We start from the raw sequence: 14,669 nt of genomic DNA, 5'->3' as shown, positions 1-14,669 counted from the left end.
CGTCAAAATTAGTCATGCCAATATTTATTTTCTTATTTCCTATAAAATGGTTCGAGTATTAGATATGTTATGGGGAGTGGGTTCGTAGATATAATTATTTGCCTATTTTACACGAAGCGATATTCAACGGATTTACACTATAGGTATCATGCAAATCGGGGTAAAAGTGATGTATGGCTCTTTTCTTTTGTAGTTTTCATAGTGCAGATGAATGTCTGCTTTCACTAGACTGCAAATGAGATAATTTCGTGAGTAAGGTCAGTTCGAATTTCAAAACAAAAAAAATTTTCCAATACGATTTGACATTCGAAATGGGATAATTTGTGAAAATATCTCATTTAGGCTCTAGGGAAATGAGGCTATTAGTACTGCTTTAATTGATTTATAATTGCAGAATATTTTGCTTTTTACTTTATTAAGGTAGGATTACACAGTCGACGAAATCGGTCAACGCGTTGACTCTCTGACATAAGAATGACGTCACAATCTGTCATAAAGTGTCACGTCTTTTGATCGTCAACGAATACTACTGCCATTGCGTTGACGGGTACGATGACACTCGCGTTGACACACATTTTTGGGTCAACGCATTGTCTATTTTCGATGACTGGTTAGGCGATTGAAAAATCACCGTATTTTTCTCAAGTGTTTCAGTAGAATTATTTGTTTTAAAATTTCAAAATAAAAAAGAATATTAGAACACTAAATTTGTCATCGAAGAAAAACGTTTTTTATCTTCTAGTTTTTATATGTAATTTGACAGCCAGTGTCATGAAACTGCATTCATTCGTTCTTCAGCAATTTTGCAAAGCGAATTTTTGGACATCTGTCATTTTTGCCGCTGAGGAGCGACACATTCTGTTCAACTCCTTGATATTCAAATTTTGCCATAAGAGCAAGAACGTGCGACTCAGTCGAAAAGCTTCTTATAGCATTCATGAAAGATAGCATTGATATAGTTTTATCACTTTTAGAAATGTAAAACAAAAAAATACTAAAATATATTTTTATTTCCAAACAAAGTATGCCATTTGATATCTTGTACAACAGAAAATGTTTGAACTTTTTTCAAAAATTGTTGGAGCCGTTTTTAAAATAATAATTTTTTGTATACACAAATTTTGTAAAAACTTTAAAAAAAAATTATTTGGTATGCCCTTCTCAAAAAATTATTATTCCACGTATTATTTATTTAAACAAAATTTAAAGAAAATTCATTGATCCGTTTTTGAAATTATGATTAAAAAATAAATATTTTTGGAAAACTTTTCTTGATTTAAAAAAATAAAGTTACTAAAACGTTTTTTTATGAAAATGTTTGTTAAAATTGGTCTATTTATTTAGAAGAAAGTCACAAATCAAGAAAACAGATTAATAACGGTTTTAAAAATATTTTTTTTTTATTTAAAGAGTAGGTACATATGCCCTTATTTGCCACAGTAAACGTTTTTTTGTAATCGAAATCGTAAGTGCCGTTTTTGAGAAAAGCAACTTTCCCAAAAAAAAAAATTAATTTCCTCTCTTGGAAATAACTACAAAGTTTGAAGTAAATCGCCTTGGTGGATTGTGATGTAGCTTGAGATGGATAGACATATTCACAGACAGACAAATTTCAAAACGATTTGTATGTTGATTTGTACAAGGTGAATGAATCAAAATGTGGCAAAAACGGCCAAAAATTAAGCCTTGCTTTGAAACGGAATCATACAATTTTATTTACTAAAATTCGTACATGATTTAAAAAATAATACATATATTTCAGCAGAAGGTCGTATGTCAAACAGCTTTGATTCACAATATTGCGAGACTGAAAGACGAGAAAGTTGCAATGTTTTTTAGATGCTGTTGTATTTACTTTTTTTAATATAAAAAAAATAGATATTCTTAGGAATATGCTCTGAGTTTTATCTGACTGTTGAAAAATTGGCCCTTAACAAAATATAGCTTCAGATCAAAAATATAAATTTAGATTTCAAAGCTCTTTCTCCTTGAAATCATAACGCATAATAGTTCACTTTTTGTAACTGCAACAAACAAATTTAAAAAATAAGAAAGAAAAAAAAACAAACTGGGGGAGGGTTAAGGTTAAGTTTAATATCAAGGGCACAAATCCAAAACCACGAATCTGCAAAATTGTTGTTTTGAGAGAAACGGCTTTAAAGTTTTGGAAAATCATGCAAATTTATGGAAACTCGTGCAATGGAAATTAATAGTTTAGGAGGCTGCTGAGCAACAGATAAAGGACTTGGGCCGATGCAGTGAATTGAGGGATCAATAACAAGGTAAATAATACATTCAAGTGAAAATGTGTAAAAATGCAGATTCGCGGTTTCATGCCGCGGCTTTATGCCGACACACGCACGATATACTACGCGCACTCTTACTTACAAAATTTGTCACCAATTGACTTTTTGTAAAGGTTAGTAAAAGGTTAAGTCGAATAAACTTTGACTTAACTTACTTGTTTATGTTTGAGATTTCTAAATATAAAAAAATAAAAACAATAATAAGCTGTAGGTACTTTTGAAATTAAAAAAATGATTAGCAAGAACTTGTCAGAGGATTATGAAGGTATAACGATTTAACGTTATAAAGGTATAGGTATGTATATCTTCTTAAATAAAATACCCAAATTTATTTTTTGAATATGTTTTATATTTTTTTATTTTCTTACAAAATTTTTAACTTCCTTTTCACTTTCTTTACAACACATTCATCATTGAATATATAAATTTTATTTTATTTTTTTATTAACTTACAAACTTCATTTCATATTTGCATATCAACAATGAAAAAAAATTAATTAAATATTTTTGTTTGTATATAAAAAAAAAACTTAAAAACAAAGTTCGAAACATAAAACTGAGCAAATACATGTGCATATTCTTTTCTTTTTTTCTTCTTTCTTCAGATATAAATTAAAGATTTTATCTAATATATTCCGTTAGATTTAATGGAAAACAAAATGACTTTCAATTATGCTTATAAAATAAACTACCTCGCACGTTCACTAAATAGATTAAAATTAAACAAAAAAAAACTTGAAAAATCATAGATTTTAATTTTTTTTTAATAAAAAAAAACTATTTGCTAACGATTGTTATTATTTATATTGCGGTCTATAGCTCGTCATGTTTTGGGCCTGAGAATTCATCATGTGAAATGAATCCATTTTTGTCCTTATCCTCATGTTGGAAGATCTCTTCAACGAGTTTATCGTTTTCTTTGAGCATGTTCTTGAGTTCATCTGTGTCTTGTCCTTCGACGGCGGACATTTGTTTCTTCAAGTATTCACTGACCTAAAAGGGTAAAAAAGAAAAAGAGAATTTTAGTAAGAACAAATAAATAACTCCATAAACATAATTTAACATAAAGTGATTTCTTATAAAAATTAAACACTTAAGAAATATTCATGCTTTTTTAAAAATAATTTTGTATAAATGTATAAATTGAGAATAACAAAAATGCCGTAGTAAACACTGCCTTGATATTAAAAATAGAGACATGCGAATTAATAATAAGTCAGATTATCTTAATTAAGGATATTTAATATAAAATGTAGGTATTTTATGCCATTAAGAATATAAAAAGTGATATCCTTGGAAGTCCCACAGATACACTTCTTAGAGGTAGGGATATTTACATATCTTAAGCAATACTTTATTTTAAAAGAGTTTTCAGATTTTGGTTCTTTCATAAAATACTCATAAAAATAAAAAAAAAAGACTAGGATGGGTTCTATTTAAATAAAAAAAAATCCAAAACTATAGACCCATATATCTGTTAAAATTCCAAAAAATATAAACTGCTATAAGGTTGAGTTATGCCAAGTTTCATATTTTTCAGACAAATATTTTGGCTGCTATTTAAAATTAAATTTGTGTGCACTGTGGTGTATACGTACTTTTTTTTCGTAATTTTTTAACAAAAATATTAACTCGTTTACAAAATATACATCGATTTTTTATCTCATGTATTTCTCATTAAATAAATGACCTACATATCGCCGCTGTTCAAGAAAACTGGCATAACTCCAAAATCTTGGTTTTTGAGTTGTTAAAGTAATTTTTTGTAAACTGAGTATAAATTTAAAGGCGTTGCATCCTATTATACAGCTGATTGTTTTTCTTCAATTTATGAAAAAAGTATGAAAAATTGACAATCTTGGAGAGATTTGAAAGCTTTTTGTATTTTAAATCAATTTTTAAAATCATTTTTATGTGGAGTTAACAGGTTGGAGTTAGCAGGTTTACACTCTAAGCCGACGATATATTATAATATGTCATGTGCTTATACTGTAAATGCTGTAATCAATCTGATCAATAAATTTATTATCTCTCCTATGGAGTTGCATATTTTTGTAGTTTTATATAAAGGAATTTTAGTGATTTTCAAAAGTGATTATTCAAGTTAACATACAAAAAATCTAACACATAAGCTACGACACGTAGTAAGAAAGTCAGGCCTTTTGTCGATTACGCACTTTTATTACCGACTTCCAAAAAAAGGAGGTATTCAATTCGTCTATATTTTTTTTATGTCTGTTACCTCATAACTTTGGACTGAGTGAATCAATTTTGATAATTCTTTTTGTATTGGAAAGCTGGTGCCCGCAGTGTGGTCCCATTTTAATCGTCCGGTTTTGACTATACCTACAAACTATGAGAAAAACCATAAAACCGAGTTTCGATCCATGGAAGCCGGTTTTTTTTTTTGCTTTTTTCCAAAAGCCGCTTTTAGCAAAAAGTACAAAAGTAAAAATGTTTTTTTTTTTATAGCGCAGTTTGTTTATGGAAAATACTATAAACATATTTTTTTTTTATACAAAATTCTAAGCTTTCTGCACTATTTTACTTGCGATATTAAAAAAATCGAACTCCAACGATTTTGACTTTTGTTTGTTATGTTGCAAATATTATGGTACTTTTATTATAAATAAGATTTTACCAGTAATAAACCAGACCAGCTTATTTTTTATTTCTGAATTTCTCGTTAACGATATGAGCGATTTTATAGAACATTTGTATGGACAAGCTTTAAAGGTACCCGTTAAATTTTATTTTTATAAAATTTTTAAATAACTAAATTTAGTTTTTTTTTTAAATATTTATTAAAAATGTTATACCATTTTTTTTCTAAATGTTAAAAAAATCTTATTTATAAAAAAACTATAAGTATGTAAAAAATTAAATGACGTAACGAACGCTTTTTAGATTAACATCATATTTTCGCTGCATATTTTTTTTTTTACAAAAAAATGCAATAAAATTAAATGGAAATCACTAGAGCTCTTTTCGAAACAACTGTAATAACTCGAAACAATTTCATATATTGAGAGTAAGCAGTCTAGTCGAGCCCTGGAAAATACTATCCGTTTCCACATTCTTACTCTGCTATGCTGCTCACATGAACCTTTTTGTTCCAAACCCATAATTTTTTTTAGTCATTTTACGTCATTTTGTTTATTCTCTTCTTTCATTCAATTTAAAACTTAAGTTGTCGACATTCATAAAATTTTCTACTTACCGAGAAACACTGTGGAGTGAGCCAAAATCAAAATTGTTCGAAGATTTAATATAATTTTGTTTGAGGGCACTGTGGCGTATACGCATTTTTTTAACTTTTTCATCTTGTTTTTTATTTTCATTTTTACCAAGATTTTTAAAAACTAAAAATAAATATATAGAAGGTTCTTTTCATGACAAATTATTAAAAAGATACGATTTACTTTAGCGCACAAATTGAGCATGAAAAGTGCAAATGTAAAATATTTTTAGAAAGACTTTTTTTAATTTTGGAAAGAGAATTAGCTCATAGGTCATTGTACGGAAACAGGCGTAGTTAATCGTATTTATCAGCATAGTTTTTTTTTAATTTTGGTAGGCGCAAATTTCGCTGTCTTTTGGAACGTTTCATGGAGGTTTGGGAAAATGTTAGCTTAAAATTAAGTTTTCATTTAATCAGTTAATATATAGGTGATTTTGTACCTAGTTAATCAAAACAACCAAGTTGCTTACTGAAACTAATGACTTTTTCGAAGATTTGTATTTAAAACTATTGTGGTCCCCTCAATTTTTCACTTAGTTCGAAATTTTCTAAAGCTTTCCTTACTCTCAAATTTTTTATAAAAGCATATTCGAAAAGTTTAAAAGTAAAAAAGTTAGTTTGATTAATTTTATCGTAGCTCCATAGACCTTTCAGTTATAATTACATACTATGTATAGGACAGGAAACCTCGTCCACCACCTCTTCAAAACCCACAAACAAAAATAATTGAGCAGGCTTAAAAAAGATTTAAAGTGCGACCCATACATAAACGTTTACCTCTTCGCGACTCAACATTTTGTCATTGTTATCATCGATTTCTTTGAAAACATTTGTTGTTGGTGGAGTGTTGCCAATATTGATGAGTTCAACTTGGAATATTAAAACAGCATTTGGTGGAATAACATTTCCAGCACCACGGTCACCATAACCCAAACTTGGTGGAATGGTCAATTTACGTTTTTCACCTGTAAGAATGAAAATTAAAAAAAAAACAAAATAAAACCGTTAACATAAAAGTATACTCTTGTTTGATGATTGCGACACAACAACTAAAACGTGTAGACTTTTTTAATTGCTACACAATCTCTAAAGAAGTGTCATCCACTTACCAACACACATATCTAACAATCCTTGGTCCCAACCCTTTATCACTTGACCTGCACCCAATGTGAATGTAAATGGTTGATCACGGTCCAAGCTGGAATTGAAAAAAAAAGAAAACAATATTTTTAAATTTAACAAAAAAATAAAAGTTATCATTTATTCATGAAACAAAAAAATAACATCACATTTCCAGAAAATTTAACAAAAAGACAGTGTTGCCAAGACATTTTTTATGATGCTACCGCTACATAATGATATTCTGTAACGCATTTGTCATATAATTTGATAGCTGCTCACCATAAGCGCGTTTTTCTTCTTCACACGATTCATCATTTTGTAATTTTATTTATGGAAAAAATAAAAAAACACACGGTAAGTAGACATTTCTATGTGTTTTCTATGTGTACCTTAAAAACACCCTGAATGACAAGAAAAATAAGACAACTTCCTTTTGGAGAGCCTTACACAGTATAGCGACGGCAGCGACATAAGAAAAAAAAAACACATTTGAAAAAAAAAAGCGATTCTTCTATCTGTCATGCATGATTATGCGAAAAGGGGGTGAAAAGTGTTTTAAATATTTATCATACACCACGAGATAAAAAAACAACTTCCTTTTTTGTGTCGTTTAATATTTAATTAGTGCGCCTCTGTCGTCCTCCAGACTTTAGAACTGTTTGAAAAAATATGTCTACAAACAGAACTGTGTTGTCCTTGCCTAATGAATATAACGGCTACCTTAAGGCTATACCACCTTTTGTTGGGCTTTCACAGAAACATGTCCCAATTTATTTATTGCATCGAAACATTCACGTTATTGTTATTTTTTTTCTTGTGAACTTTAAATTGTCCAAAAGTTTATGTTTCATGTTTCCCAGGAGCAATTGCGACGACAAAGTGTCCTTATTATCTACGACTTTTTTCTATATCGTTTGCATAGGTCTCTAGGATTTGCTGTTGCATCTCATTCTCTATAAGTATGATGGTGGAACAAACATCCCAGGGGTAAAGTTTTCGATAAAAACTTGGTTTTATGTCATGTTTCGAGCATCTTAAAGTTCGTTCCATTTTTTTCAAAGAGTGTTTAATCTCTTGACAATTCATCCGTGGAATAATGGTATTTTTGTGACAAAAAAAAGAAATAACGGTACACTAGCGTAATAACTCGCTATTTGTCAAAAAAAAACTTGCTAGAAGTTCAAGTGTTAAAGGTTTTTCTATATTTTTGACACTGACACTTTAACTTAAAATGTCCTTTTCCAACCATGTTTTTTTTTTCTTGGTATGAAACAATGGTGTCGTTATTATTATTATTATCCAGGTCTTCGAGGCTGCAAAGCTCGCAGAGTATATCGGATCAGGTTTATGGAATGGGGGAATATTATTTATAAAGTTGTGGGTATTTTGTTTCTTAAGAAGCGTTTAAATATTTTATTTGATTCTCAAGGGGTATCAAAGTCCCTGTCTCTGTTTATGTAGACGAGACAAAAAATGGGGGAAAGGAATCTCGCGAATAACATTGCATACAAATGTCATTGTAAAGCGGATTTTTGTTGCCTTGCCTTGTGTTTTGTTTACCCATCACCTGTATGGTGTTCTTTTCGTTTTTATCCTTTTTGAATATTTTCACATGTTTATTTTATTTTTTTTTTTTTTTTGAAGGTGGATTACCTCTACTCCTTTCTTAGAAAGACGGGGATTTAGGTTTACCTATTTGTATGAATTTTTATTGCATGCATTGTTGTTATACATTCGTTCATGAATATCTAGTGAAAATGTCATGGTTGTTTTCATTTTTATGGTTATCTCTTTTTGGTGTATGTGAGGCTTTTGGGAGATTTGACAGTTTACAAGAAAAAACGAACGAGTTTTTTTATGACCGATTATTAACATAAGATAAGATAAATTAATAATAATTGATATCATAAAATAAATCAAAAGGCTATATTGTGAGCTTTGGAGCCAATATATAAATGGAATTTTTAAAAATACACTCCATATCACTGGTAGTTACGTAAAAATAACTTGAGATTGTGCAATAAAATTGCATGCTTCACGGTAATATGCAATATCTGAATGTCAAGGTAAAGTAGGACAAACGACACGCTCAACTTAGTTTTGAATGACCATGTGTTATTGAAGAAAGTAGCTTTTGTTTATTTTTTTGAATGTAAACTTTTTTTGTTAGTTTGGTGGGTTAAGAGCAAAATAGGGAATAGGGAATGGTTTTTTGGACAAACATTATTTAAAATAAATTTAAACTATGAAATAAGAAACAAACAGCTCTCTTGGAAGCATACCTTAAATAGAAAGTAATGTGTACCTTAGACTGGGCCAAAAAAAAAATATTTTTTTTTTGAAAGTTACTTCGAAAATCTTGTTCAAGATGATGAAAAAAAATTTGGTGAAAATTTGAGCCGTTAAAAAAAATTTTAAGAGGTCTATCATCGGTGTTTTTTATTTTTATACATGATATGATGTTTTACAACTGAACTGCTAGACGATCAAAGTAAAAAAAAATTCTGTTCATTTTTTCTTATATAAAATTAAATTTTCTACAAAAAAGATCTAATTAAAAATTTTCTAATTAAAAAATCAATTTTCAATTTCAAAATTTTCTAATTCACTGAAAATATTTTCAATATTTTCAAATTAGCAAGATGTTTTCTTGTAGGGACTTAAACGTTCTATAAAAAGTTCCTTGGCAGCAAATTAATTGCTTTAACCGTTTAGAAGATAATCGTATTCAAATCGCAATGCATACTTGTCATAAGAAAACTATTGAAATCAGTGGGCATTGGTTTTGATACGAATATCTTCTTAACGGTTAAGGCAATTAATTTGCTGCCAGGGAACTTTTTATAGAACGTTTAAGTCCCTACAAGAAAACATCTTGCTAATTTGAAAATATTGGATTTTCAGTGAATTAGAAAATTTTGAAATTGAAAATTGATTTTTTAATTTTTTTCTCGATTTAAATCGTGAATAACTTCTTTAGAACTCAATTTAGGGAAAATTACTATAAGACCTTTTTTGTAGAGAATTAAATTTCCTATAAGAATCTGTCGTGGTTTTATTTTTCTATTCACTTATTTGCTCATCACAAAATTCCAAAGTGAAAAAGTCAAATTGAAAAAACACTTCGATTTAAAAAGCTTAATTACTCGAATACGGCTCGTCTGACGAAAATTTTTAATTAGATCTTTTTTGTAGGAAATTTAATTTTATATAAGAAAAAATGAACAGAAATTTTTTTTACTTTGATCGTCTAGCAGTTCAGTTGTAAAACATCATATCATGTATAAAAATAAAAAACACCGATGATAGACCTCTTAAAATTTTTTTTAACGGCTCAAATTTTCACCAAATTTTTTTTTCATCATCCTGAACAAGATTTTCGAAGTAACTTTCAAAAAAAAAATATTTTGTGTTTTTGGCCCAGTCTAGTGTACCTAAGGTTTAAGGTTTAATAGGTTGTTCTTTATTACTTCGTTTAGAAGCGGCAAAAATAACGTTTGGTTTGATAAAATGTATTTAACCTGTAAGTTTTAATTTTTGTATTTCTTTGTAATAAAATTTTCAAAAAGAAAGTTACATTTTTTTATCCACTTAAGCGCTTAAAGATCAGTGCACCTAAGTTTGAAAAATTGATAACATTCCACTTAAATTCTGTAAGATGACACTGCAGTAAAAGCGAAATCCTGTCTTTCTTTAGAATTGCCTTAACAAACTATTTTGAATTTCGAAACCTCTGACCCACACAATGGTTATGAGTTTTTTTTAGATGTATCTATCTATTGATTTGTTAGTATTTCGTGATTTTACCAATTTGATCCATAATTAAATGATTTCAGTACCTCAACTGCTGGTTTTACCGGGGAATTCAGTAAAATAAAAGCAACCAGTGATTGATGAATCTGGATACCTTTGTATTTTTGTTAGTGCGAATAACTGTCACGAGGGGCTTAAATCCAGGTTCGGGGCTTAAATCCAGCCCTCATATCACCTAGACATTTTTTTGAAGGGTATTGCCTTTCCCGAGAAATAGAATGAATAATTACGTGTCAGATCTCGACTCATGTAAAAGTAAATCACAGGTGACTTAAGAGACCGAAGACGTTCTAAACGTTATCGGTAAAATGTTTGATTTCAAACGGTCGGCTCGCGACTTTAGCAGACCAATGCATGCTTATCTATACCCAGGCGTCTGATGATAAAGCGTGAGCCTAAAGCGAAAACCAAATCATTTTTTATTTACTTTTAGAGAAATTTCTATTTAAAATCTCCTTCCATAACATTACGTTGGGCGCCAATTAAAAATTATTTTTTTCAAACAAAGCTTTGATATATGAAATTCAATGAATGTTTTGAATATTAAAGTGGAAAAATACGCCTGTTGTCATTATTAGTCTTCTTCCTTTGAGAGGTGGCAAAGTACTACTAGTAGGTAGTTTACTAGTGATTTTCAACGGAACGTACTTTCAACGAATTTAATACAAATCGTATCTACTCGGGTAAAAGAGCATGAGTAGATGATAGTACCTACTAGATTAACCAAAACATCTACTATTAGTAGACTACCACCTCCAATAGAACAGGGCTATTATTTGATTTTAATAATTTCATAACAATTGTTAAGTTAAGTTTTTAATAGCCTTCGTGTTAAAAATAGATTGTTTCAGATCATCACTGATGTTTTTATGCGAACACCTAATGTATTCGAAATTAAATATTTTGCCACAGCTGCAGCGAAGTCTCTTTAAATTTTTTTTTCGGTGTTGGGCGCCATTTTCACCCATTCATTGATTTTGGTACCTTAAATGCATGAGATATTATAAGCTATTTTGTTAACATATTCTCCTTATATAGAGTTCATTCTACTCATCTATTTCTATATCCAGACAAAAAAAGGTGCATAAAAATACGTTAGTCATTACCTAACATGCAGACACGTTTATTTTTCAAAAGTCTTCATCTCAATTTTGGCTGCAATAAAATCAAACGAGTACATATATACATACCTAAGCTGCAATTTGAAATACAAACTCATGTACGAGTACCTCGTACACTCTGTATAATATATATAAAACCTAAAAAATGTCGGCTATAACTCTTTTTCTTGGCAATTTTCGTTTTCAAATTAACGGCTCTTTTACAGCATCTTCACATACAGTCTCTCACATTTTTTTCCCATCCGATTTGATGGGATTTTTCACCAAAAAGCGCATCGGGAATGGTAATATTGTAGAATCATATAACCCACCCGAAAAAAAACATCTTGTGTTTTTAAATAATTAATAAGTAGCGCAATAGTATACCATCTCGGGGTGTCTGAGTGAGTCTATCCGCATGGTTTTTGAATGAATAGCGCAAAATGTAAAAAAGTATTTCTCTCCAGGAAGAAATTTTGGCACGAATAAATGGCCAAGAAGAACGTGATACTCTTATGCTAACTATAAATTGTTAAGAATTTATACATTTCTTTTTTTTTCACTGGGAAATATAAAAAATGTAAAATAAACGCACTTCTTTGATTATACCGAAGGGTAAAACTACCTTTCGTTCTGTGAAAAAATCCTAAGGAAAAACTCAACTTTGGACACTCGTGTGTTAATCGAAGTCAAAAAGTATACTGATGACTCTGTCCAAAGTATTCATCATCCGTTGAAGTATCTATTTCTACCCAAGGAAGTAGAAGACTTTTGCTTCTAACCACAATCTTTTTTTAAATTCACATTTACACAACTGAAAGGTTGAGAAAGAGCAGTGGGGTTTAGAGTTTGAAAGTGCCATAAATTGAGATTCATTCAAGGTTCACATAAAAATCGCATTGATATGCTCTCTACATTATTCAATAGGGTTGGTTGTGGATATATAACATGAGATGTGTATAGCGCGTGGTTTCAAAATGAACTATACAAGGTCTACACACATTTGAATAACATTTCTGATTTCCAGAGTGAAATGTTTAAAAAAGAAAAATCCCCCCAAAAAAATATATATAAAAGATTCGGAAAGGAAACTTCATAAAATATTTAGTGAACTCATAAAAAAATGCAAACGTCCGAAAGGACATAAACACACATACATATCAGTGGGTGGTTGTTATTTGGTTTGGTAAATATCTGTTGGTTGTCAGTCTACGTTGCTTGGTGGGTCAGACGGATGCCACCTGTCCTTTTTTGTGAGATTGTGAGATGTGCCGAATGATTTTATCCCCAATTGAATCCGTTTATGGGAATTTACCACACCCTGCCGCCTGATAATGTGCGGAGTGATTTTTTGATTTCTTCCGGTCCCCTGGTCAATCCCACGGGTGACAGTTGTTGTGTATACACACAGCTTCTGGGGTTCCTCTGCTCTGAATGATATGTTTGCATTTTTATGTAGATAATTCTTTTGTTAACAATGTAAACTTGTTCGGTTTGTTGGGGAAGGTATGTATTGTATACGGAAGAATTGTAAATTTAATTTGTGTATTGTTGCCTTTGATTGATAAATTATAAAAAAGTAGGTGTGTTTGTTTTTATCTTTTGGTTTATTTGATCGATTTAATATTTTTTGTTTGATGAATGAAATCAAAGTTGTATTATACAAGGCTGTGTTTATGGATGACAGTTATGATGACATTTAAAAACATTTCAAATATCGAGAACAGCACCATTGAATTTGGAGTCCCTGATAGACTCCACTGTGGTTAAGCAACAAAATAGGAATTTTGAAGTTATACTTCTTTTGGCGCGTTGTAAACAAGTAAAATTTGCATTTAAGTGGTCGTTATGTTCATGCCATTTTGAAACCTTAAGACCAGGTTGACATGGGCCAGGTCCCCCAACAAACAATTTTGTTTCTATAAAGCTTTACAGATGTTACTATTGCTTCTTTAAAGCATTATAGAAGCAAAATTGATAGTAGGGCCCCTTACTCATTTTGACATTTCTGTGTTGCTTTCTCACTTGAACTTCATTGTGGTCAAAGAGGCAGGAAATTCTAAACTCGTTAAATTTCTTTGGGCTCCCATACATAGCTGTCAAAATGAGTCGGAAGAGTTAGGCCAATGTGAACACCGTCTAAAAAATTTCTGTAAAATTCCTTTTGACACGTTGACATATATGTTTGTTTGTTTAATTCCAGTACTAAATAAGTTCTGTTTGTTTAATCATTCGGTTCCATTTGTTAGTTGTGTTTCTTTTTTCACTCAGAGCGCTCAAATTTTAAATGTTATGTTTTTACTTTGTGAAATTTTTATTAATTATTAATGATTTAGCGACCTATAGATGGATTATACCTTTGTAAAATAAGTACAGAAATGGGCATGGAATGGAAAAATGCGGCACCTATTTTTGTATATGAACTGTCACATTGACATTTAATTGAAACAAAGTTCAAACGTCAAACAAATATTTCATCGCCTCGTTAAACATTATTTTATGATCAAATCTTCACACACAGACTAATTATATAACAAAGCAATAACCAATTTGCTTAAGGACAAAATATGTGTGCAAAAGCAAATAATGAAAAAAAAATTCAAAACCAGCCACCGGAAATGTTACATGTTCAACAGATCATAAGTCTTAAAAGTCTATAGTGTAGTTGAAAAAGTCTGGGTATTATGCCACCAATCTCATCATTGTTACGCCATACGAAATCTGTGTGAAGAGCCTCGCAAAAGAGAAAACATCTTCAAAATCCCCCTCTCCCCTCAATAAAAAATACTAACTACACACAAACGGATGTTGTTTAAACAAAAGATACTTTCAGCCTTTTTTTTTTCTTTTTTGTTGCTATAACCAAAGATGGTCTTGAGGCTATAGTTGTGTTTATAACTTTACCAAAAAGCTTTAACAGATTTCATACTTAAGAGCCCATTGTATGTTAATTAAACATCAGCAACGGCAATTATATACTTTTTGTCGATAAAAAACAACTTGTAAACCCTCACCTACAACAAGATTTTGACAAAATATAAAACAAAAAAAAACAATCACTCATCATCAAGTGTGTGATAATTATAC

General features: G+C 30.2%; 1 protein-coding gene across 3 annotated transcripts in view; it reads right to left on the bottom strand.

The window, feature by feature from the left end:
- Positions 1 to 2,817: 2,817 nt before the first annotated feature.
- The window catches only part of LOC129921289 (uncharacterized), a 29,651-nt gene continuing 17,799 nt past the window's right edge, over positions 2,818 to 14,669 (bottom strand). The window contains exons 3-5 of one of the 3 annotated variants that reach the window (XM_056003043.1): positions 6,657 to 6,745; positions 6,313 to 6,512; positions 2,818 to 3,299 (exon numbers count right to left, since the gene is read on the bottom strand). In XM_056003043.1, coding sequence (XP_055859018.1) covers positions 3,120 to 3,299; positions 6,313 to 6,512; positions 6,657 to 6,745 — 469 coding nt within the window. In that variant the 3' untranslated portion in view covers positions 2,818 to 3,119. The remainder of the gene's footprint in view (positions 3,300 to 6,312; positions 6,513 to 6,656; positions 6,746 to 14,669) is intronic. The other 2 variants (XM_056003042.1, XM_056003044.1) reach the window with 2 other exon arrangements.

The sequence above is a fragment of the Episyrphus balteatus genome, chromosome 1, assembly GCF_945859705.1.
Source record: "Episyrphus balteatus chromosome 1, idEpiBalt1.1, whole genome shotgun sequence".
NCBI classification, from domain to species: Eukaryota; Metazoa; Arthropoda; class Insecta; order Diptera; family Syrphidae; genus Episyrphus; species Episyrphus balteatus.
The sequence above is the reverse complement of the archived record's forward strand: the minus strand, read 5'-3'. Positions and strand labels throughout refer to the sequence as shown.